This window comes from Centruroides sculpturatus, unplaced genomic scaffold (assembly GCF_000671375.1).
Source record: "Centruroides sculpturatus isolate CEXI.00-Female unplaced genomic scaffold, Cexi_2.0 scaffold55, whole genome shotgun sequence".
Taxonomy (NCBI): domain Eukaryota; kingdom Metazoa; phylum Arthropoda; class Arachnida; order Scorpiones; family Buthidae; genus Centruroides; species Centruroides sculpturatus.
The window spans coordinates 465394-493159 of NW_019384374.1; the positions used below are offsets into that span (position 1 = coordinate 465394).

Genomic DNA, 27766 nt, shown 5'->3' on the forward strand with positions numbered 1-27766 from the left:
GGAATCTGACTGTAAGGATTAGATATTTGAATGAACTTCCTTATTACTAGTACCAATTGTTTAAATAAAATTATGGCTCGATCCACATTACTACGCTGCTCACAATTCAGTCAAACAATTATCAATTATGTATAATGTATGTATTTACCCATACACTATGAGTAACGCTAAAGTCTCAGTCCAGTATCCAGAAGAGTTTATTACAAATAATATTTTATGGAGAAAGATCATATTTGTCTGGGACCTCTACTAATAACATGAATTGTTTTTTTTTTCTTTTTTTTTAACTCTAGTCTACTAATAGTCAGTAGTGTGTGTCATGTAGCATGTTGTGTATATAAATTATGAACATGTGCTTATTTTTACCTTTCTAACTTTTAAACACAAATATTTATATATATTAAAACGGTGACATTTTTATAGAGCACTTGGAATAATTACTAATAGTAAAGTGGGTGATTTCATTCAAGATGGAGAGTTTCTGACTGTGGATTGATTGCATGTCAAAGAGTATTTATTACAAGAACAGACCAAGAACAGTGTGTAATCAGATGAAATATCTGAATATGTTACGTAACTGTGATTAGAGTGTGAGCAGCTCAGTAGTATGAATCGAGCCTATGTGGAATTTCATTCGATCACCATCACATCCAGATATCATCTATTAGCAATAATTTGCAGTCTCAATTTTATAAAAATTGATAAATTAAATTATCAATTTTTATAAAATTAGACAATTCTATGTTATAAATTTTATTTCATTCGATAATATAATTGTTAAGATCCCCCTAGCGGGAATATTACTTATCGTCTGTCAGACGAAAAATGCGTGACGAATTGTGACGTCACGATTACGATATTAAAAATCCGTGGATGAAGATATAAACAATTTCAAGCATGGCCGCACTTAGTAGTAGACATTTACTGAGAAAATTCATCCGTTTTCACAGACCTTCATATTCATCAGTTAAGGTCAGAATTACTTTAACTATCTTCTTAACCGATTATAATAATAATAAATTGCATAAAATGCTCTTAAATGGTAGAAATCTTCAATTTTGTGAACACAAATAATAAAAATATGCACTTTGTTTATGTTTCTGTTCAGTTTTATTTAAGGAATAAACTTAAACAAGGAGTAAACAAAAAGTTTTCTTGCTATTATGGATCGGGCTATGGCTCGGTTCGAGCACCGGACGATATGTTTGGGACCTTAACAGAGCCGTAGAGCGTACTCGTAGGAAGAAAAAAGTCAAAGGAACCGTACCTCTACGAGCAACCCTTTGCAAGATATAGNTTTTAAAACAAATACATCATTAAACAAAGTTTTAAACTTGTGTGATCTCTAAAATATAATTATACAATACTATAGCTTATTTGTACATGACAGTATATTCTGATGTGTAAATTGCATGCAAGAAAAATCCAAACTTTGAAATGTTTCTAAATTTAAAAAAAAAAATGTGATTTGAATATTGATATTTTGTTCGATAAAATTTTAGAATAAACAGTGAAACCAGTCATAATTTTAACATATTTAAGTGTTAAATTGTAAATTTGGTAAGTACTTTCAGCTTGTAATCACCTAAACTTATCACATTACATGCGCAATATATGAAATTTGCAATCAGATAGCAAAACTGTTATCACTATGATATATAAATATCACTGCAAGTTTGACAACTTCAATTGGTTTTGTCACTTGGCATCTCTTGTTTGTCAACTTCCATTTCTAGTAAAAATAAAATTTGTTTAAGACTACTAAACAATTATTATTAATCTAATTTACAATGAAATTATTTTAAGATATTTAATTATATAAACACACACTTCATAAATTTACATGAGTAAAGCTGCAAAATATCAAGAAACTTCATAAGTATCATCAAACTTCAAAAATATTATAAACATTATTGAGATTTATTAAATGTACAGAAATAAGAGAACCGTATTATAAGTATATCAGACTTATTCCATTAATGTTTGCAAGCATTAAAAGATGGCTGGATGGCTGAGGCAGTTAAGATTGAGGGACATGGGATTTTTTGCAAGATACCTGTCACAGATACTGTATGTTGGGCATAAAATTATGCTACTCCTCTGCAGTCTGCCAAATCCACACAACAAGTGGGATTATAAAAATGTTGTTAGCACCAACAGGGCAGGAGACAAAAATTTGAAAAAGAAACATGAAGGAAAATAATAATTCTCAGGTATATTTGTCTTTAGAAAGTATGATATTGATTTTATACATTTTAAGGAAGGAAAAATATTATATGCATCTGTCAGAGAAAAAAGAATGCACCTTTAAAAATGTTTGACAAAACGCTGAAGTGTAAGTTTTCTAATTGATTTGGCATAGAAAAAGTTATAGCATCTTATATTAATTTCAAAATTAATTTTCATCAGAGATAAAATAAAGTTAAACACTAATCAAACGTTCAGATTTTACAAGGTTCTATATATATTTTCAGATAGTTAAAAATTATAAATGAATTTAGCACCTGAGATACACTAGTAAAAACAATTAGGAAAGCATATGATTGACTGCTGTCATTGAGGCATGGCAAAAAACTTCCCAACACCTCACTGATAACATTTTCAAATCATTAAAGGGCCATCTTCCAGATTTCCCATTTGACCACCCATGCCTGAAGATGGTCCTTTAATCACGGTGAAAATATCAGCATTCCTTAATCTTCATCCACTGTTAAAGGAGCATTGATTAATCATATACAAAGTATAAGTCTAGTTTAAAGACTAAAACAATAAAATATAATATGTAAAAGTTAAACATACCTTCTGTTCCTAAAAATTCTTCATTATTAAATAATGATAATGATGGCTAAAATAAATAAATACATTATATAATGTATAGACATAATGAAAGTATTTAATAATAATTATGTTCAAATATAAAAACTTACATCAGTTGAATCAGAAAAATTTTGAATGTCAGCTAGGAGTTCATCTATTTCTTCCAATGAAAAACTGTTGTTATTTTCAGTTGGTGACTTATCTCCACAAGAACTAATCAAATCCAAATAATTGTTTTTAACATTGCTCAAATCTAATAAACTTTGCATTTCATTTACGGCAGTTATTTGATTGTTTTGAGAATCTTGATTTTGTATCCAATTATTCTGGTTAACCAAAGTTTGAGTGGCTGAGTGAGTTTGAATGAGAGAGTGGCTGAGAGTTTGTTTTTCATTTTCTTCATTATCATCGAGAAACTGTATTTTGCATTCATTAAATTTAATATCTGTTTGAGAATCACAATTTTCTTCAAGGTTTAGACTTCTGTTTTGATAGCAATTTGATGGATTTTTCGTGTCAGAAATGTTTTCATTTCTGTTACTTTCCCATTCTGAAAATAATCAAAGAGTTAAATTGACATTGTTGCTTCTGATTTTGCATTTCTCAAACATCATTTTTAGATTTTCAAATAGTTTAAATGAAGGCATTTCATACATCTCCATACAGTCTATTTGAACATCTAAAAGAAAATGTAACTGATAGCTTTATTTACTTTATACGATGAATAATAATTAAATAAAGAAATAAATAAAATGCAATCTTAAAATTCTAATTTTTTAGACTAATTTTCCTCAAAAATGAAACTTTTCGTTTTTTACATTAAATCTGGATTAGAATATTTAACATGTTTATATAAATATGGTCTTTCAGAAAAAATGCTACTATTTTAAAATTATTAAGCTGCAATTTGAAAAAATTGTAGACCTATACATTCCCACTGTCTTTCCTTAATCTCGAGAACAGGGTTAGATAGATGAAGATGAGACCAGAAATGAAAACCTTAGGGACAGTAGGCTTCAATTAACTATATATATAAACTTCTGAAGCAAAGCAGAAATCAAGTTATTTCAATTTTAACCTTTTCCCCTGAAAGCAGTTAATAGATGACTAGCATAACACTAGTGCTAATGGAAAAGAATGATGTTCAGGGACAAGACACTACAGTATTAATTTGAGGTAGAGAGCATATATTTTAAATGAAATAAATTAAAAATATGATTTAAAATTTTAGCCCGACATTGTGACGGTGTCACAATAAATAATTGCTCATAATTATGTTAATTATTATCTGAAAATCTTCCAAGTTTCACATTTGCCCATTACAATTTCTCAATGTATGCATGTCATGTCACATGGCACACGTCCAACTGATATTCAAATTCTTCCTATTGATAGGTTCTCTACAGGATATCCATCATCACTCCTCCTGACTACAATTCTATGGTTCCTGCAGATTACTCCTGTTGCAGATGATGAGTTATTCCAAATTGAAAAACAATATATTTAATGTTGTGGAGTTGCCATTTTCTTTTATGGCACTTCTGAAATATAGTAAACAATGAGACCTTTGCAGATGGAGGCAAAACTGAGATGATTATGAATTGTTGTACGTTGCATACTTTTCTGATAATAATTAACATAATGACAGTAATTTAAAATTGTATAATTCATTTTGAAAGAGCCTGTATTTTAAGTCAAAATAAAACAGTTTTCATATTTGAAAATATATTTCTTGAAGAATTGATAGTGAGATATTAAAATTACTTTCACTACTAATTTTTTTTACATTGGTTCTCTTATTAGAACTAACAATGACTTATTCTTGCTTTGTTACACTTCATAATTAACTTTTATATAAAATACAGTCACACCTCCAATAATGGCCACTTTTTGGAGCAAAAATGCAATGGCATGCAGTGACATTTGATGATAGGGAAGCTGTGTTTCTGTAAGAAGCTGACATCCAGGGGCAATCAGTCAATTTGCCCATCAGTGATGGCCTAGGGACCATTCGTATCGTTTATTCGATAAGCCAGTAAAAACCGTAGACTTTTCTAAATGCCTTTTATATATCACAATTACATTCCGAATTGCTAGCCACGATATAAGGGCTACAATTAAAAATAAAATAATAAAAACTTGGGTGAAATAAAATATGTGGTGGATGTACCGGTACATACCTGGTACAAAGTATTCTTCAATTGTATGAATATACTTTTAAGGAAAATTATAATTAAATAAAGCTTTGTAAAGAAACGTGCATAAAAATATAAAATATTCTTTACTTTTTTAAATCTTAAAACAATGCACTTATTCAAAAAGCTCCCTACGAGTGGCTAATGGATAGGATGGAAGACTGTTGCAGAGCATACATACACGCGGACTGCCAAATCCCCACAGTGCCGATACCGGTCAATGTCAAGTACCTCTTTTGTCGCATCACTAGTATATCTCAAAGGACGTAACAGGGCTGTTGTAGATTTTAAACGTTCCTCACCATAGCCATAAAAATCTAAATATGTTAAACTTAATAGTCCTTTGTTTCTAACTAATTCGTTTTAGGACCAAGTGTCCTCGGAAATTTCCAAAATTTACAACTTTTCAGTCACTTTCATTAAACTGGAAAAATTTCTGTCTTTATTACATCTAATATTTCAAAGAAATCAGTCCCCCTGTACTCGGCTAGAGATGGTTTGGTTAGGCTTTTGTTTAAGTAAAATTTCGGCTCTTTCGTCAGGGTTTTGTTTATGTCCCCAATTCCCTAATCGCTTAATTATTTAACTACTACTTAAGTAGAAATAAGTCGAAACTGGTTACTTTATACTCAAATATTTGTAGTCTTGGGAAAAAAGTGGAAAGACAAATTTTTATGACAAATGGATACATAAATCGTAAATATAAGGAAAATAAATTCTAGAGCTTTTTCTGGACCTGGTGCATATCTCTCATTCATTAAATTTAGTTGTAAATGACGCTGTCGAAGTAACGGTTAATTTTTTAACATTATACAAGAATTGTACACGTTTTTTCTACATCCCCTTAAAGATGGGATATATGAAATCATAATATCACTGGTTTAACATTGAAATCTGTGAGTAATATAAAATCGGAGAGCGGAATAAAAATATCAAATATTTTAATGGATTTTTTTAAACTCCTGTCAACTATACAGAACTATTGTAAAAACATACCAGTAAATTCTTATCAGTTGGGTTAAATTATAAATCTACTTGCGATTCACGTAAACTGGCAAGGGCGGCCAAATATCTAGCAAGCAGGCGGCTAACAGCCCAGAACTGGTCCCGGATAGAATTGAATGCGGTGTACATGTAGCATCCACCCAAGGTCCTAGGCTACCACCAGCTAAACTGGGTGAGGTTGGTGCTCTGTAAAGCGCATGCGCAAATCTGGCTTTTTGGATGCTGACAATACAGAGATTCCACTCCGCCACTAATATTCAAATATGTAATATCAATCTTTTTTTTTCACGTGTAGTACAGAAATTTGTAATAAGATACGTAATGCGGCTATAATAAAATATTGTGCGATTATTTTCGTATAATTAAAATTAATATGTATTTATTTTTTAGGAAATACAAGAAAGCGGCACATCCACTGCTTCTAATGACAGCATGCCACTGGATTCTATCCAGGGCCAACATAGCTTCCCTATCAACAAATATCACCAAAACGACTACTAGTCTTAACATTGTATTGAGTAACAACAATCCACAAAACCTTTGTATGTATTGTTACGGACACAACAGTGTTATAAAAAGGTTTTGTGGATTGTTGTTACAAATATCACTGCACGTCACTGGTAATTTCCATTCAGTTATATCAGTTCTATTAATAATTCTGCACTTGTTGCATTCAGACTTTCCCACATTGCATCTTATAATACAGCTCTAAACATAGGCATCAATTTTACTTTTCCAGTTGTTATATATAACAGATGGGAAGTATGGCAAGGTCAAAAAATGACCCCCTGCCAAGATTTTTACATTTTGGACTTGGGACCTTGAATTGTCAAGAAATGCAAAAAAATATAGAGGGTTTTTCCTTATGTATGGATGTTTGTGTAGTGTGTGGGGGGAATGATTTTGTTCACCCACTTTAAAGCGTAATAACTCCTGTATTGTTTGTCAAAAATTTGTGAAATTTTGCAAAGGTTTTTGTATTAGGGGGTTGACACCATTAAATTTTGGTGGTTAAAGATCAAGGGAGTGAGGAGATATCGGGGTTGTGTCTTATCTTGAGTGGAGTCAGACTTAATGAAGATTTTATTAGCATTTACAGTTTTTATAAAACTCATCTGTATCCCGAAAATGAAGCTTTATCTATTTTATAATGATTAATACTATAAAAGCTTTTAAAAATAAAATATCATAACAGATGGCACCACTACAATTTAAATTTTCTTCCAGTAAAGTTTTACAACTCATTGCTGGATTTTTGACATAAAAAATGAATTATATTTTATATTATTTTATAAATATAACATCTGCACATTGACAGAAGAGAATTAGTATGGGAATTAATTAAATTTTGCTAATGAAATGTAACTTACTTTTAAGTTCTGCAAAGATATTTGTTTCATTTTCCACTGACTGATTTTCAGGTCTCTGTATTAAGAAATAAACAATGAAATACACTGTGACAAACTCAAAATTTGTGGTAAAACTTAAAAATTACAACTTACATTATCAGAGGTGATGACATTTCCATGAAAAATATTGCCTAGATGATTCTCAGAAAGAGAAGCATCCTGCAATAATACATCATTATTTGTCAAGACATCCGTCTGAAGATTATCTAAATCTTGCTCGCTTCCTGAACTCGTATCTGTTGAAAAACCGAATTGCTTGTCAATAACTGGCATTAAATCTAAATTTCTGAGTCAGAAGGCAGAGGCGATAAGCTATATTGTTTTTACTTTCAGAACTGTTCATTTAGATATAATTAGACTGGTTACTTAAGTGAAGACTGTATGGAGATTAAGTAGCATAAATATACTTAAGGGCATATGCAGAGGGAGTGCTTATGGTGCTGCAGCACACCTTGATACCAATGCAATCTTTGTTTACTTTAAAATAAAAAATAAATATAACCAAGAATGACCCGAGAGGTGCAAACCATCCTGGGTTCCAGGAATTAGAAACCTCTTACAATGTTTATTCCTTTACTTCAATATAATAATTTTCTATAGAATCCCAATACGTATTTTGTCCTTGGCCTCCAATTTCCTCTCAGCAGCACTGATGACTTCAGTTAGATAAGGTTAAATAATTAAAATAATTCTAAAGTAATTGTGAACAATATTTACAAAAAACAATAAGGGACATGTGCCTTGATCCCTCAAATCTGCCTTAAACAATACCCATATTCTGAAAATTGTGGACACAACACTGAATTCACCAGTAAGAAAGTAAAGGCATCATAAAAGTTTTATTCAATTAGTAAAGAAATAAACAAAACTAAATTTAGAACTTACCATTAAAATTTATCAATAATGCAGTTATATTTTTTTCTCGGTTTTTTGTTATCATCAGTTGTAAATCACCTTTTGTTAATGTCTCTACTAATACATTTCTGCCAGTGATGTGCTGTCCATGGAAGAGCTTTTCTCCTATTTTCTAAAATATAAATACATATTGTGCGATTATTTTCATATTTTAACATACTTTGAATTAATTAAAATTAATAACAAACAACTTTTCCTAACCTGTTACCGGTGCAACCTTCTTCTATAAAAATCATAACCAACAAAAATTACATAATTTAGATGTGTAGTAATTTAGCGATGCTGGCTAAACAGTACAGTAGAACGCTCATAAGCCTTACTAAGGCTTGAGCTCGATAAAAATTTCTGATGGACTGTAAAAGGAATGGAATTTTGCCTATGTCCTTTTTCCTTATTCGACTTCCACCTGGCAGCGAGTCGCTACTTTCTAAGGTCAGGCAGATATGCCTAAACAGGGCCATCTGGATAACGAGGAAGACCGTATATACAAAAATAGCAGAAATAATTCAAATTGAGAATGTTATGTTCAAAATGAACCCAAATGGTTTATGGCTAAAGAATGCTAGGCTAGTCGCTGTGCAAGAAAGGCTTACTTACAGCTTAAGGAAGAGATATCACAAGAAAGCAAGGTGGATACTAAAGTTCCAAACGTCTAACAATCCTACTCTCTCAGAGTTCCCATTTATCTTATGGGATGATCTGCAAGTACCAGCATTTGTCGAAGAAGTCTTGAGCTTAGGGCCAAAATTTGTATCCCCTCCTAGGAGAGATGATATAAACATCATACCAGACGTAGAGGCACTATTGATAGGCTTACTGGACATGAATAAGAAATATTATAGGTAGAAGGTCACACATATAATTAAAACAGGTAAGGAACAAAGTGAAGTAAAATGATTAAGAACAAAAATTTGGTGCATACAACAGTGGATGAAACAGAATGGAACCACATTAGTTAGGGCCGACAAGTCCAAGGCTATGGTCTTTATGAAGTGCAATATGTATGACCGATTGTTATCGGAGCACATTGAGCATACCAGTTCTGACGTTGTACAAAGAGATACGGTGGATAAACTACAAACTAGAGTTAAGCACTTCAGAAATACTAAACTAGCTAAGAGCCTGAAAATGAGAAATATCATGGTCGATTCGCCTGATACACCGAAGCTGTTTGCCTTTGAAAAAATCCACAAAGTTGGGCAGCAACTTCACCCTGTTATATCAATAGATAAGGCCAGAGTGCCGACACATATATTAGAGAAGTTCGTCCACAAGCTTATCACGCCCTACTTGGAAGATTATCCATACATGCTGAGTGACCCTGTGAACCTACTAGACACCCTCAGGCAGATCACCGTACCACCTAGGTTTCTCACAGTATTGGATTTCAAGTTGCTTTTCCCATCAATCCTACTCCCGCCTGCCTTTTGCACCATCAGAGATTTACTACTCTCTATCCTCAACGATAATACGTTACACCAGCAAATTCTTGAGATGGCGCATCTTTTGTGTTACAATTCTTTTTTCCAGTTCAAGAGTAATGTGTACATGCAAGGAAGAGGAGTCCCTATGATGTTGTGCAGGTGGTGTGGGACGACCTTAGCTTCGAGTTGTCTAATCACCATCTCTCATAAGTCCAGTCTCTGGGGACTTATGTGAGATGGTGATTAGACAACTCGAAGCTAAGGTCCTCCCACACCACCTGCACAACATCATTTTATATAAGAGATATGTTGACAATATTATCATATAGTGGAAAGAAATACCGGACTTCAAGGCTTTTGTCGACACAATGAATGATAACACATATGGATTAACCATAGAAATAGAACAAGTGCACCGGACGAATGTACACTTTCTAGATATTGACATCAAGGTAGAAGAGTCCATAATCCAAACTGCAGTGTGGGTTACTGAAAGTTAGGATCAAAGGGCACATACATTCCAGTAGGGTCATGTGACCCACCACAATATAAGGTTGCGCCATTTAAAACCAATAATTAAGAGAGCACACACGCACTCTTCTACTAAGCAAGCCCTACAGTCAGAGCTAAGGCTTACATATCAAATAGCCTCTGAGCACGGATACAGCAAGCTCATATGCAAGTTAATACATGGTTATCAAAACCCAGCTCAAGACCTACCACAAATGAAGGAACAACAAGATATGGATAAGATCATTCCAGTCACTTATAATCTGTATATTAGAGGGATGTATAGCAAGATAGCTAAAAAGAACCACATACATATCTCCTATAGAAGATGCACTTCGATATTTAACATCCTAACCAATGGAAAAGATCCACCAGATAAAGATAAGCTGTCAGGGGTCTACACCATACCGATTATAGATTGCAGATGGGATAGAAACCTAGTGTATGTGGGCTCCACCAAACGATCCTTAGAGATTAGACTGAAAGAACACGCTGTGGATATTCAGAAGCAAAGGAACACGACGGCTCTGACAATTTACATGTCTGATCCAAATATAAACCACGAATTTAAGAAAGCCAGAATTATCCACACCACATGGCACATACACCACATCAACTGGCTGGAGGTGGCCAGCATATACTTAGCTAACCTTAAGGATAATCAATGCATCAATCATAAAGAAGAGATTGCGCTATCAGTAGCATGGCAGGCACTTATGAACAGTAATTTATGATAGCTGTATTGGAATGGACTGCGCATGACAAACAAAGACATAAACAGGAAGCATGCATTTGAATGTACATATTTTTGAATTTGATGTTTAACGAGCTGCATTTCCATCAGAGATTCAAAAATACCTGAAGAAGAACCATCGTTGGGGTTCGAAAACGTTAGTAAAGAGCTATTTTTGTTGGTTACAATTTTATAGAAGAAGGAGAATGCACCGGTAACAGGTTAGGGAAAGTTGTTTCTTAGTATTCTCCGGGGTTGAGATAAAGATGTGTACAGTAATTAAAATTAATATTTTATTATAACTGCATTATGTATCTTATTGCAAAATTTTATACTACATGTGAAAAACAATGATAAGATTGCTATTGTATATTTGAATGTAAATTTGTATATGCATATTCCCAATGGAAGCACTGTATTGTTGAATATGGGATAGTTTCCACGGTGAAAATATTTGAATCGTGTAAAGCAGCCAGATTATACGCATTTGTGCATGCACTTTATAAAGCACCAACCTTGCGGTTTAGCTGGTGGATGCTACACACCAAAATATTGTATAATGTTTCCAATCATTCTATCCAGAGCCGGCACAGCTTCCCTATCATCAAATGTCACCACACGCCACTGATTCCTGCAAGCTTTTTCAGCCTTTCCCCCAATAATTATTGTGTCTTTCCATGCATACATTCTTCAGTTTATTCAATGGCTTTAATTAAAAATATTTAAAATAAACTTAAGCTTGTACATTTTTAACAATTATGCAATGAAATCATTCAGCAACTGATTATTTAGAAACTTTCACACTTAAACACTTAAACATTTTTTGAAAAGTATAGACTTGGATATTAACCAATGAGCATCAGCCACTGATCACTTAGTTGTGGCAAGTTACTTTCATTTTCTTCCTCATTTACCATTATAAATGTTATTGCCATTAAGCAATCTTGGGCTCGAAAGGCACTCCACAGCAGATATTTCTATGATTTTGTTGGCAAAACTGAATCAAACAGCTGGTTAGCTTGAGAATGTCTATATGGGGATACAGAAGAGTTCATGATTGCCATACAAGATCAGGTCATAAATACTAAAAACTACAGAAAACACATACTCAAAGATACAACACTCACAAGTGACACATGCAGAAAATGTCACATCATGCCAGAAACTATACAACACATCACTTCTGGTTGCAAGCTCATGGCACACACAATTATTTACATAAACATAATCAAGCAGCAAATATAATACACCAAGAGCTTGCAAAGAAACACAGATTATTAGACATCCAAGAACCATACTACAAATACATTCCACAAACAAAAAGAAACAAGTTGGCTTGACAGCTATATTGGGCTTTTAATTAATTCCCATTGACACAATCACAATATAGGCTATACATAGAACAACTCACTATAACAAAATTGACAAATTTTCAATGCCCAAGAAATAACAAAATAATGCTTCATGTCTTTTCATGTTTCCCTCTCCTCCTCCTCCTCCTCCTCCTCCTCCTCCTCTTTTATGGAGCTCACAGCACATGACAAAAGAAAAAAAAACAATGAAGGACAAGTAACACGAAAATACAAACGAACCTACTCACGACACTTTTTCTACTGCATATAAACAGTGAAAAAAAAGACTAATGTGTTCGGACGAATCTCCCACCAATCCTTTCTTCCTTGAATATGTTGTATCTCGATGTTAAAGTGTCATTGGTTGAATGGAATTAGATTGCTATCTCTTAAGCCTTATTCCTGTCCTGGGTCTTTCTCACACTCACTGCCTTGATCTTGAATCGTTCACAGGTGGCCAGAACACAGCAAGCAGGAACAAGAAAAAAGATGCCTACTATCTGTGGGTCACGACCTTTTATACCGTGCCAGGCAAATATCATCCCCATGTGACTTCTATTGGCCAAATTGGCTGCCAACATAAGGTGAACTAGAAAAAGATGGTACAGTACCACAAACAAAAATGAAAGGGTCAAGGGAAAAATCAAAATGCAAAAGTACATAGTTGCAAATCTCTACACAATACACACAAAATATACTATGACAGCCATAATCACAGATAAAACAATTTTCCACAACAGACCAGACATCACACTCATTGGCAAACACAATAAAATCACATACATTATAGACACATCCATTCCAAACACTCACAATATACAAAACACATGCACTGAAAACATCAGCAAGTAAGAACTTGCCCAGGAAATAAGGCATGTGTTGGAGGATGGATTAAGTGCTTATTGTATCTGTCTCTCTCTCCTGTACAGGTGTCATATCAAAAGCCTGGGATCATTGTAATGTTTCCCAACATTACAATTGAATGTTACAATTGAATTGTACATTACACTACAGAAGGCCACTATATTGAGTACATGTCATATTGTTAGGATATTCTTGAATGCAGACAAGCACACTGAGAATTATTTAATTTTTGTCTTGTTTTGATTGCTATGCCTTGACTCTGATCTGGCATAGTACACAGCACCCGGTGCCAACTCAGTATAATTCACTAAACTCAATGTAATAATAATAATAATTAATTAATTAATAATAAGAAAACTCACTTTAATGTAATCAGCCAAAAAATCCAAACAATCAACAATTTCAAAGTTGTGCTGATGTATTTCTCTTGTATCATGTGATGCATCACTGACAGTACTTCCACCTTTAGCAAATAAAAAAATTTTGCATCAAAACTGAATAATATATTAAATAACTTTAGGCTTTTCATAGAAAAGTGCTTGATTACATTTTAAGTAAAATAAGTAATGGGATATAAGTTTGCACTTCACACCAACATAAACTATTACTATAACACTTACGTGCAGTGGCATACAGGAACTGTAATGCCACTGCACGTAAGTGTTAAAGTAATGGGATAAAGTAGCTAAGGTAGTTTTTTTTAAAAATAAACCTAAAAAATAGTTATATTCCCCCAAATTACTTTCTGAATTATTTTAGCTTGTTTAAATGAAATCAATTCCATTAATTTTTTCAGAAAAAATACTATCCATTCAACTTATCTTGGCAATAACTTTTATTTCTTAGCATTACATCTTGGTATTACTGCTGATAAACTTTGTATTTACAAAAATTAAAGTTAACTTCATACAGGCCTGTTAGTGAAAATCATGAAATTTTGTAAATAAATCACACCATCGACATCAATAACAAGCAAAAAGAACAAATTTCATTGCAGCATATACTATAAGTGTTTTAAAGCCATCTGAGACCCACCAATTTCCCAAATTTTGATGGTTGTTATATACCTTTGTATTTGTGAGAATATAGACTTAGCATAAACTATGTTGTAATATCAATTTTGTCAAATATCTCTCAACTTTTACACCTAGGAGATATACTCCCAGATGTGAAAGTTCTCAGCGTGGATAACAATGCTTTCACGTGACCTTCTGACCTGCTGTCCTGATTTCATCATTTTAATATAATATCAAATGGGCAGTCAAGAAGTCGTTGCCAGTTCCTCTAGGATTTAAGTCATCGAAATCTTCCTGTGTCAGTGCCAATCATACTCTATCAGATTTTCACATTACCCTCAACTGTGCCTAGAACTTTCCTGGATCGATCTAGAACTTTCTTGATCCAGACCTGTCCCGAACAATCCAAATCCAGACAATGTCAAGACCATAGACATCAAAATAGTCCTCACAAAATCTAAATCATGAAGCATCACCATCAACACAGGTACTTCACGACTCGCAAATAGGCCTACTTGTAAACTCTCTCCCTTGCGACCGCTAGATAGATAGGCTAAGTCGATATGACATGATATATATTGTATATTGTATCTATGCCTTTTTGTAGAAATTAAACAGTTACTTAGTTGTTGACTTTAGTGTCTAAGTACTTTACTTCTGTTGGGCTGTCTCTCAGTCTCCATCTGGAACCCAATCACTTTCTCATGCGGCCGCTCGAATGAACTACTTTTTAACCCAAACTAAACTCGCTGTCGTGGCTCCCATGTCAACCGAGACATGGTGAGGGTCAGTCCTGACAAGGCATTAAAGAGATGCTGACCCTCTGGTCACAGTTTACAGTTTACAGTTGTGAAAGAGACGGCCTTACCAATACGTATAGCCCGGGGAAGAAGGGGGGAAAGGGGGAGGAGGAGGAGAGGAATGGGGAAAGAAAAGGAAGAGGAAAAGGGATCACATGAGGATGGCTGGGAACCGAGTAATAGTGGTACAATCAAAATTGCTAGACTGACATAGCAGTCCAGATATTATAAAGCAGATACAATAATCAGAGGTACATAGCACAATTAAACAGAAAATACACTTTAGAGCGGGTTGAACATATATATGCCCTTTCAATTAGCCAAAATAAAACTGTACAGAATAAAGCAGATCCCGACGTTGGCATGCAGGTGTTAGTGACATAAACTAAGGCCGCCTGAAGTCCTGGGTGAAGAATCGCGGCGCTAAGAATATAGACCATGTGATAGAGAGATTGCCCTCCACACACAGTTAGCTGAGCACCTTAATTTGGCGAATAAAGTCATTGAATTTTGTGAAAATGTCTTTGTTGCTGAGAAGAAGACTTGCCGGACATGGCCACACTTCGTTCTCCTGCATCACAGCTTGTATCAGTTGTCTTCGTTTGTTCTCGTACAGAGGACAGCGGAACAGCATGTGGTCGCTGTCATCCCTTTCATTAAGCGAGCAATGGCATTGCCCATTCCCTTTGCCGAGGAAACGGGCCAGATAACCTTTAAAGTTTCCGTGGCCCGTCATGATTTGCGTGAGTTCATAAGAGGGGGTGAAGTGGTCAAACCTTGCCCTGTTTGCCAGCAGGGGAAAAAAGCAGGGGAAAAAAGCAGTAGGTTGTCCTCCCAGTGCTGCTGCTGTCCCAGTTTCTTTGCCATTGTTGGTGAATATAGCTGAGCAGCTGATTTGCCATCCAACTGTAAGGCACTTTCGAATAGGCGCTGGTACCAAGGTTACGTGTAGCCTTTTTGGCAAGGAAGTCCGCACGATCGTTTCCCCTGTTGCCTGAGTGCCCTTTAGTCCAGGCGAGGGTGATGACTGTGGATCCATTGAGGTGGTTGAGGGCGTTGATAGTATCCCTTATAATGGGGAGGTTGACATTAAGATTTTGTATCTGGTGCAGGGCTACCTTGCTATCGGTGAAAATGTATACAGCCTTGTTCTTAAAGGTTCTTTGTTCCTTCTTTATGTAATGCAGGGCCCTTAAAATAGCCAAGGACTCTGCCTGGTTATTGGTGCAATGTTCATCCATTTTAAAGTAATGCTGGTGAAGGATTTCCTCCGCCCTTCCATACACTACAAACGATCCCCCAGTCCCACTACTTGACCGGGACCCATCCGTGTAAATATGGAGCCCAGAAGGAGGAGGGGTAGTACCATTCATCAAAATATCACAGCTGAGACCCAACGCCGGGTGAATCGGGCTGCTGCTATCAATTTTGTCTAGCCCTTTCTCAAGGAGGTAATTGGCCAGATTCCCAATGGTGTCCCCATCCACCAGATGATTTATCTTAGTATGAAACTGATCGATGGTGATTTCGTTATAAAGGAGGTGCTTCATGTTATGCCTCAAGTACCTTTCCTGGATATAAAAGTCAATGGGGAGTAGGTTTGAGATGACAAGAAGACCGTCTGTTGGGGCCGTTTTGTATGCCCTGGCTATGTACAAAGCAGAGAGCCTTTGCAAGGAGAGGAGCTTCTTCCGGGTGTGAACCCTGTTCGTGCATTGCCCCCAGACTTAACAGCCATAGGTGGCTATCTTCTGTGTGACGGCGATATAAGTTGTTTTCCTTGCTTTGTAGTTAAGCCCCCATTTGTTCCTGCAGATGGTAGCCAGGGCGCTGGTGACTGCTGTGGCTTTCCTGTAAATGTAATGGATGTGGTCATTCCAAAGTAATTTATGATCTATAATAAGCCCCAGATACTTAAGGGACGAGGTGTTCCCAATTCTATGCCCATTGATCCGGATCGAGGGGCCTTTGCTGAGGGGGTTCGCCTTGGGGAAGACTATACTTCTGCATTTACTATAGTTTATGTGTAGGTTTACACGCTCACTCCACTGATGCACTTTTGATAAAATTTGGTTCATGCTGTCCTGGAGCTTCCCTTGATTCGGGTGTGACATGACAATAACTGTATCGTCGGCATACCCTTGGATCATTGTGTTGTACGGTGACTCCTCTTGCAACTGCAGAAGGCTATTGTAAAGAGTGTTCCACAGAAAAGGTCCCGATTACCCTCTGGTCACATATATATATATATATGTATATACGGTGGGTGATGGGTTAACGAACAGTTGGGACTATGAACAAAACGGACACTTTTGTGAAAGTTTTTGACACATAGGATAATGAACACTTCTGTGAAAGATTTTTATGTTCAGATAACAAACACAAGAAGAAGCAACATAAAATAATGAATACCAATTGGTCTTCCCTTGTCTTCAGGCAACAATTTGAAACTTTTCAGAGCATGAGAGACATCAACACTCAACCCCCTATATACTGATTGGATAGTATTCCTTCAAACTTTGGAACTCTCCCTTGTAATTCCAGCCTTTTATTTTTCTGACAGAAACAATTTTTTATAATATTCGTGAGACTGTCAGTTCGGGCACTCGTTAAGTTTTGCATCAGTTTTTATTTCCGAAACATGAGAGTATAATAGCAAAAGTAAAGAGTGGGCAGAAGATGTCTGATGTTGCTGGGAACTATGACTTAAACAGGTCTACAGTAGACTGCAGTTCAATCTTATCTAAGAAAGATACAGTATAATCAAGAAGACTCGAGCAGCTAAAGGAGTAACAAAAATCACATCTGGGAAATACAGAATATTGAAATGCTCATAATGGAACCCGAAATGAATCTGACGACAGAAGAGCACCAAGAAACTTGGCGAGATATGTTTTCTTCTGAAAAAGAGGATTAATGCCAATATCTGCTATTAAAGATCTTTTGAAGAAGTGGGAGGACAACGGTCTTAGAATTACATCCAAACCAGGTTGAGGTTAATAGGCCTAGGGATCTCTACAACTACAATGCTATTAATTACTTCTGAAAAATCCTGAAGAAGAGAGAAAAGCAATCAATGTTAGACAGTGTGTAACGCGTATAAGATATATACAGCAGGTGACAAACGTTTTCAAACTATCTTGCAGTTCTTCCTTGGGTCAACTAGTTTCTTTGAAACTATGTTGTCATAAATGATATCACAAGTTACAACATCACAAAATCATCAGAGGAAAACAGTCAAGTGACTACTGAAATATCATCTGATGTCACATTGAAAGTGACAACATAGACTAGTTTGCACTTAGCCTTAGACAAAGGAAAAGATGTTTGATAAGTATGTAACTGTAAGTTAAAAATCATTTCCACATAATTGACTCATTTTATAACCAACACCCAATTTAAAATTCAAGTTTTAAGCATGTTATTCATGGATTATCTACATGAAAGTACAGTAATTATAGTGTCAAGATAATTTCTAGTTTTATTAAAATCTAATAACTTACTTGTAACAAGGATATTTTCATTCCACAAAGGATTACTTTTCTGCTCCACTTGATTTTGCATTTCTTGCACATTTTCGTTCAGGTTTTCTGATACATTAGGTGGACTTGTATTGTCTATTTGATTACTATAATTGTTGTTATTTTCATGAGCAGAAGCTTGCATTTGGACTTCGTTGCTTTCATTTCCTACAAAAATTACAATCTTTAGGTTTGGGTTTTTGGATTTTCAAATTACTTTTTGCTATAAATGAAAACAAGCTTCATGTTTTGAATAAAAAGTATATAAAAATATTTAAAATTCTTTTCTGTTTTGTATCAAATTTAAATAGAAATAAAGTGTGTCCTATTCGTAGTAAGAAGTAACACCCCCACCGGCTGTAATGAAAGGACTGCTGCTGTTAGAAAGCTTCCCAGGGAGGGGGTTAAGATAAGTTATTATAGGTTTTTTTTTTTAAGGAGGGAAGAGGGAGTGTAGTCAGAGTCGAGAGTGGAGTGAGGAAGTAAGTGGGACCCATTACAAAGTAGTCGAGCAAATAAAAATTAAGGAAGAGCACAGAACAAAGATGCGAGGAACTTAAGAAATAAATGAAGAAAGATTGCCACAAACAGCATCAAGTCTGAAAGATATAAAATTAGTAAAGACTCATTTAAAAGTTCCAAGTCTTATACCATTTAATCTCTGTAACAAGAAAGGGTATTATCATACCATTGTCGGGCCTTTTATGTTATCATGCATAAAACATTTCAATATCTTTCTACATCCTTCAGGATCATTCATGAACTAATTAAAATTTTGTTCTGTCACACTTTGTTTCATGTCTTTGTCCTGTTACGCCCAAGAATGATAGATTAATATCCACATGTAACTGGATAATACAGTTCACTTGTTTATTTTATTAGCTTGTTGCTAAAGGTTTAATGCTTTTTTTAGCTTACATTTTCATTCTACCTATCTCACAAAAGCATTTGAAAATATAAACATATCCAATTTAGACAAAATTTAACAAACAAAATTGGAAAAAAATCAATTCTATGCATGGAAAACTAGAACTACTGTATTATAAGTTATAATACTTATAGGAAAAAAAATCAATTAAACATCTAAAAAAGAAATATATATATTTTTTGGATGAATCAACTGCATGAACTTAACATTACTTTCAATAATAATTATTTCCACTAGTTTATAAGTGACAGACAATTTCTAACAAAGTTAAATTTATTAATAAAAACTATATACAACAGAAATTTTACCTTTATAATCAAGTTTTATTAGTTAGATCTAAAAACATTAAGAATAATACTTTCCAAAAACAAAATTTAAATTTAAATTATTTCTAAGGTTACAATTAATTTAAACTGTATTGTTCTTTTGGAAATTACAGTGGGTGATCAGTTAACAAACAGATCGGACAATGAACACTTTTGTGAAAGATTTTTATGATCGGACAACGAACACTTCGCTGAACAAACACAAGAAGAAGCAACGTAAAATAACGTATACTGATTGGTCTTTCTTTGTCTTCAGGCAACAATTCGAAACTTTTCGGAACGCAGGAGACGTCGACATCAACGTTCTACCCAGTATATACTGATCTGAAAGTATTCCTCCAAACTTTGAAACTCTTCCTTGTAATTCCAGTCTTTTATATTTCTGACAGAAACAATTCTTTTACGTTTTCTTCTGAAAAATGCGGATTTATGCTGATATCTGCTATTAAACATCTTTGGAAGAAATGGGAGGATGTCAGAACAACGGTCTTAGAATGGCATTCAAACCAGGTTGAGGTTAATAGGCCTAGGGATCTCTACAACTACAATGCTATTAATTAATTCTGAAAAATCATGAAGAAGACGGAAAAGCAATCGACATTGGCCAGATTCTTTAACCCTCACAAACGGAAAAAACATGACTAATAAAAATGCAAGACCGTGTATATATGTATTTTTATTATTACATATGAATAAAGATAGTAAGAAAGTGTATATTTTTTTATTTTTTGAAGGTCTCCAGAATGAATTAATCAAATTCCCATAGAAACCTATGGTAAATCAATAATTGCTTAACGAACAATTTGCATAGCGAGCAAAGTCTTGGAACCGATTATGTTCGTTAACCGATCACCCACTGTTTTTTCTTAATGGCTTCTAACTCGGGTGCCAAACATGCAGTCTATCATCTGTTCTTGCATTTGAATGTTCAAAATTTTGTTTTGATAACAAGCAGTTGAATACTACAGGTACTTATTACTTATATCTTATGTCTGACAAGGAAACATTGGTGGATTGATGATCCTTTCCTAAAGAAATAATTTGCTACTTATATCTTCTTAATGATAAATGCAGAGAATTATTCATTTTAGATAAAATTTATAAATAAATCAATCAAACGTTTCAATTATTAAGGACAGATGAACATTGCTAAAATGAACATTAAATTAGCTTGAACTACACTACTGTCAGTGCTGTAACTAGGCAGGTGCACCCATTCGAGGTCCACTTGGAAGGGGCCCAAAATGCATGTATTTGTTTTATTATTTTCCCAAACCTAATTAATTAAGTGGCCTAAATGCAAATTCTTGCACAGGGTGCAGGAATGGCAAGTTACAGCATTGACTACTGTTTATGAAAATTGCAACTAAATCACACCGACAACAATAACCAGCAAAAACAACAAAAATTTTTACTGTAACTAATGTTTTCTTCCATATACAGTTGAACCTGTCTATCTCAAACATGTTTATCTTGAAAACCTCTATCTCAAAATTTATTATTTCCACAGCATTTTTCAACTAAATTCAATATAGTTTCCACATTTATCTCAAATAATTTTCTCCCGAAACATCTTTATCTCAAATTATGCACTGAAGTATCAATTACAAATTCAAAGTTCTGTGACTTTATTTTGAAGTCACATAGCTTTGAATTTGAGTCAATGACTTTGTCTTTGATGTACAAAGGTATTACAGTGACAATGTCCATGCTCTCTGATGCAATAAGCACACCTAAAAGAGTTTAGGCCTAGGGGTCAAAAATAAAAACAGTATTACGTATGCCTAATGGAAAATAGGCAAGGAAAATAAACACAAGAACGAAGCAATTGACGGCGATTGCTTTGTTCTTGGATCATCTCTTGATACCTGGCCAGTGCAAGAATCATATCTCCCGTGTCTTGCAGGTACAGTACAAGGATAGCCTCTTTTGTAGTAACAAGTGCAAAGTTTACCTGTCCACATCTGTCACATACTGTACACAGATCACTTCTTTCCTTCCAGCTCCATTTCAATTTTATTGTGATATTGTGAGGTTTGCCAATTGGGTGAAAAGTGTCGTGACAATTGTGCGGTCAGCACTGTCATGTGGGAGTGGAAAAACTCACTGAGACAGGTTCTCCATCGTAAACTGTTTAATAAATATAGAAATTTCTCTTACAACGAATCCTTAAAAAGGCGTAACACCTATCCAAAGTCAAGAAACAAGTCCATAACACAAAAAGTTCAACTGTTTTGACGGTAGTTTTTCTTCCATCAATGGTGGCATGAAAACATTGGCTCCGAGGTGCACAACACTACTTGGACCGAGGTCTTCTAGCTATAAGGTGGACTTTAGTGATCTTGATGGCACAGTAGGGTGAAGACAAGTCCTCCAAATATCTAACAAACTCTCGTGGGAGAAAATGTCCAGATGACAAGAATCCCGGAGAGGAGCGCTGCGAACCAAGTACTTCACATCTTTTTTTCGCACAGTTTTTATAAGTTTCTTTTGTGTCCCAGACCGAACATTCTGATAGGTCGACGTCGACTCTCCCCCTTTCTGATTGGTTTTTCACTCATTACAAAAGGTAACAAGATCAGAACCCAGACCAACTGACAATTCGATCCCTATCAAAGATGTTCGATCTTAGAACCTACATTCACCCATTGTTTTAACCCGAGTAGTTCAACTTTCTTAGAAATTTTTACAGGCATGTCCTTTTATGGACATAAAATATTCATTTTTTGTTTGATGATTTCTTTTTACAACATAAAATAATAATAATTATTATTAATTTTTTTTATACGAAATTAAAACCATTTTCTGTGCATGAATTTCGATCCACTTCCGGAGCTTCACAATATGACAAAGTTGCTCAATGTCCTAGTTAAAATACAATAGAATTCACAATGAAATAAAACTAAATTAATAACTTACTATTCAAATCTTTCAATTGATAATATATTATATTGTCTTCTAACAATATCTTTTCAAGAAAATCTTTGACTTCAAGTTTGTTTAAAGCATTTCTAAACCTGTCTTTAGCCTTTGTATACTTGTTTGGGTCATTTTCATTATAGTTTTCCTTCATTATGCTCCAAGCCTGTAATTAAACATATTTTAAACAAAAATGTAATTTATATATTTTTATGGTTACACAAAGAAATGATTCATCAATTTAATATTTGTTGAAATTTAATACAATATTGTGAGACATCATTTTAAGTAACAAGTTGTAACAACAAATAAAATTTTATTCAAATTGACAATGTAATTTTTACTAGCCACAACACAACCCATGATGTCAGCTGAGGAGCATACTCTTGACAAACACTCAGCATAACACAAAAATATTAAATAAAAAAATCAGAAAGAGGTGTACAAAGGGTTCTAAACAACACAAAAGGTTTAATTTACAACAAGAATAAAAAAATAACTAAATAATTAAAACTAATTTAATAATAATCTAAATGTTAATATATAAAAGGATTTTACCAATAGAAAGCAAAAGTGTGGGCTAGAAAAATAATTGGGAGAGAACAAAGAAGTATCCCAATCCTTTGCTTGATTAAGTCCATCAAAAAATATTAATAAGTGCCAGTGTTACAGAATAATTTCTTCGATCTTGATCAAAATGAGGACATCGTCTTCTCACCAAAGAATTTCCAAAATCCAAAATGTCTTACTTTGTATTAAACCTTCTCGGCTTCTACAATTGTGAAGATTTCTCACCAAACAGCCCTCATCTTACCAATGCATTTCATAAAACTGTAATCTGCTTTCCATTCTTGTGTGAAGATTAGTCAAAAAGTGCCTTTTTGAGGCTCCTATATATACTGTCCACAAAATCTTGTGAGATATGAAAGTGTTTTTGCAACCCACTAAGGCAAACATCCCCCAAAATAAGAAATATGTGCAGTAAATGTTAAAAACACAATTTATCATGTGATGTAACCAGTGGTGATATTCAGCGGGTTCGCACAGGTTCGGCCGAACCCGTTGTTAACATTTTCAAAGTTTTCCAAACCTTGTTAAACACATGTAACATTTCTCGATGGTTTTGATTCTTTTAAAAAATATATTAAAATATACGTATTATACTCTGTAACACTACTAAACTAGAGCCTTCCGATGCACCATTTGAGCGAAAAAAAATTAAGGAAAAATTTTCTGTTAGCGAACCCTTTGTTAAATATTTCGAATATCACCACTGGATGTAACCATGTATAGGATCCATAATGGATACTTCGAAAGTAACCCAAAATACACTCGTTGGCCGAATAATTACAAAATATCGCAAATTGTACAAAAAAAACTCAAGATTACTTATTACCCAAAAATTTCTTTATAACTAATTTTTAAAACTAACTTATACTAAAGAAAAGCAGAAAACAGATGCTAGGGGGCAAGAAGTATCAAATATAATGGATAGAATAGAATACCGAATAAAGAACTCTGGTTTTATAAACATCTTTCTGTTGTCACGAGGGACCACGTGAAAACTTTCTCGGATACAATTCGTACTTCCGTTCACCTTTCCTTAGTCCAAGAGGGTTTCTATAAATCTCTAGTCCTAGTTGTTCATCACCCGTCTGAGCTCAAAACTCCTCAAGTTGGGATGCAGACTTCAACACTATAATGTTGGTCCACGAAGTTCAGGAGTCTCTCTTCCTCCAACTTGGCTTCACCCGTCTCTGAGGTACTCGGCAATTCTCCCTATTCTCCTGTTTCTCCTCTCACTACAAGGATCAGCCAAAAAGTTACTTTCTCTCCGTGCGTGCCCTGGGGAAACATCACATTTATTTTTTGATGATTCCAGGAATATTTATAGCCTCACTTCCAAGGGGAAAGAGTAATTAAGAAGAATAGAAGGTTTTAAAAGGTGGAAAGAACAAAAAAAAAATATGCTAAAGATTACAGCCCTGTATGAAGTTAACTTTAATTTTTGTAGATGCAAAGTTTATCAGCAGTAATGTAACCAAGATGTTATGCTAAGAAATAAAAGTTATTGTCAAGATAAGTTGAATGGATAGTATTTTTTCTGAAAAAAATTAATGGAATTGACTTCATTTAAACAAGCTAAAATAATTCAGAAAGTAATTTGGGGAAATATAACTATTTTTAAGGGAGTTTTTTAAAAATAAACCTAACTACTTTATCCCATTACTTATTTTATTACACTTAATTTTACTTAAAATGTAATCAAGCACTTTTCTATGTAAAACCTAAAGTTATTTAATATATTATTGAATTTTGATGCAAAACTTTTTTATTTGTTAAAGGTGGAAGCACTGACAGTTATGTATCACATGATACAAGAGAAATACATCAGCACAACTTTAAAATTGTTGATTGTTTGGCTGATCGTATTAAACTGAGTTTTATCATAATTAATTAATTATTATTGTTATTACGTTGGGTGTAGTGAATTATACTGAGTTGACACCGGGTGCTATGTACTATGCCAGGTCAGTGTCAAGGCATGGCAACCAAAACAAGACAAAAATTAAATAAGTGTGTCAGTGTGCTTGTCTGCATTCAGGAATTTCTTAACAATATGACATGTATTCAATATAGTGGCCTTCTGTAGTGTGATGTATGTGTTTCTATTCAATTGTAATGTTCCCAGGCTTTTGTGTAGTGTGTGTGGTAAGACATCTGTAGAGGAGAGAGCGACAAGTACGATAAGCACAAGATCCATCCTCCACAGACGCCTTATTTCCTGGGGGAGTCCTGTGTACTTGCTGAATTTTTCAGTGTATGTGTGTTGTACAGTAAGCTATATTGTTATTGTGAGTGTTTGGAATAGATGTCTCTATAATATACGTGATTTTATTGTGTTTGTTGATGAGTGTGAGGTCTGGTCTACTTTGGTAAATTAGGCTTATTATTATTATTATAAAATGGCAAACAGTTTTTTTTTAATAAAATCTCATAACAGATGGAGCCACATACAAAAGTTGCTTAAAATTGTGTGTGGCTCCATCTGTTATTTTTATTGTCTGATAGTATATCACAATTATATATATATTGTCTGATAGTTACACAATTAGTTACTGGATTTTTTAATATATCGTATAATACAGTTATTTTGTTGTCTGAATTTTTATAACAAGCGAAGAAATGAACACATTTTAAAATTAATAAAATAATAATAATCAAAACCAAACCGAAACCGAAACCAGTTGAATCGGTCATTAAAAAAACTGCCCATTACGATCTTCCGAACCGTTTCGTAACACAAATAAGAAGATATTTTGTTAAATATCTTCTTATTTAACGAATATTAAATGTAGCCAATTAAAAAAAAATTAACGATGATAATGCATATTTCCCGGAAAATTTCCGCTGTTCGACACGAGCGAAGTTTCCGTAATTTTCCGGAGACGGACAAAAATTATTTCGATATTCCCAAAATTTCCCAGAGATCGTGGACCCGCTGAACCCTCACATACATGTGAGGGTTCAGCGGGTCCACGCATACATATGAGGGTATAGGCCAGTAAGATTTCTTTTTTTCCAAAAATATAAAATAAAGAAATTTTTACACAAATTATTCGAAGAGAAAATTGAGGACTATGTTTTATCAATTATTTTTTTAAAAAAATTGACTGTCGAGGTAAATTTTTTCCTTCCGAAACTTTTGTTAAACAATTTAGAAAAGTGGAAAGACTACGCCTGTTCGTAACGTCAATATGGCGAAAGACACCGATGAAGCCGTTTGCCTCCACCTTTACCATTTTAATTCGTAAAAAAAAATTAGGATTCGATCTAACGACTGGAAATTACGATTAAAGATATTCAATGTTACCGAGACAATTATTTTGCGAATGTTTGCGTACAGTCGCGCCTTACCATTAACGCGATTCTCGCCAATCCACGAATATTAGCCACGAAAAAATGAAAGCACTTACTTTAAATACTTCGCAATGTTCCTCCTTCCAATCGCCACTACTTTGATGCTTCCAAAAAAGTTTAAAAATTCCTTCTTTTTCGTTTTCCCATTCTAGTAATTTGCCAAATGTTTTCTTCTTCAAATGAGGTATAATGAAATCCGGAATCATCCTAGTGTTTTTCTTCGGTGACGTTTTCGTTCGTTTTTTCTTCCCGACAATCTTTTTCCTCTTACCTAGTTCCGTTTTAGCTTTTCCTTCTATTTTTTCTTTAATCTTTCTGGCCATCTGTAACCAATATTAAAATTCTAAAATAAACTATATGAAAAAACGCTCGTGCCTCGAATACACAGAAAAAATACAATGGCGCGCGTTTATGAAACACACGCAACTCCGTTAAAGCTCGAAACGAACCTTCGAACACACTGGACTCCGCTTCTTTACTGTCTGTCTATTCACTATCCGCTGGGCAACCCGTCTGACGTCGCGGAACCTTGACGTCGTAGGAGGGAAAATCCCGGTGCACCTGCGTAATCGCTCGCAATGCGACGTAATCCGCCTGCCGTCCAATCATCTACGACTATATGTCATATATTGTTTTCTGCGTGACACTTGTTGGAACAGAAAGGTTTTATGAACAAAAATATATCCGCTACGTTTATTAAGTAATTGGCTAACAATCGGAAAATACTCCTGAATGTCTTTCGAGTAGAGAGAACAGGATCGTGTGTAGTTTCCTTTATTTCTACTTTCACTTAAAAATTATGAAAACGGAATTTTAAAAATTACATCTAAGCTATGGAGGTAATAGTCGAGGAAGAAGCGGCAACTTGTTTGCTTTGGTTGTGTGGGTTACAGCGAAGTAACGGATGGGCAATCTGCCAAGAAGGAAGGCCTCCGCGAGACACGTGAAAAAAAAAAAAATAATAATAATAATACGGAAAATGTCACGAGACTAACACGTTTATCGGGGACCAATTATCTAATGTTTAACGGTTTTTTTTTTTTTTATCTTCTCGGACACTCGACGGGAAGCATCGATAAGATCTGACGAATAACACAGACGTTGGTGTTAT

At 34.4% G+C, this 27766-nt stretch overlaps 1 protein-coding gene across 2 annotated transcripts; it reads right to left on the bottom strand.

The window, feature by feature from the left end:
• Positions 1-1303: 1303 nt before the first annotated feature.
• LOC111616079 (putative uncharacterized protein DDB_G0286901) lies at positions 1304-27173 on the bottom strand. Of its 2 annotated transcripts, XM_023357522.1 has the most exons (10): positions 26712-27172; positions 22735-22900; positions 18544-18729; positions 13587-13687; positions 8312-8453; positions 7520-7662; positions 7388-7442; positions 2928-3367; positions 2800-2845; positions 1304-1732 (listed from the first exon to the last, which is right to left on the bottom strand). In XM_023357522.1, the coding sequence occupies exons 1-10, from the start codon at positions 26976-26978 to the stop codon at positions 1686-1688; spliced, it is 1593 nt and encodes a 530-aa protein (XP_023213290.1). In that variant the 5' UTR covers positions 26979-27172; the 3' UTR covers positions 1304-1685. The 2 variants fall into 2 exon arrangements, with proteins under 2 accessions (XP_023213290.1, XP_023213284.1); XM_023357516.1 differs by having other exon boundaries at positions 1304-2845; positions 26712-27173.
• Between the last annotated feature and the right edge of the window lie 593 nt (positions 27174-27766).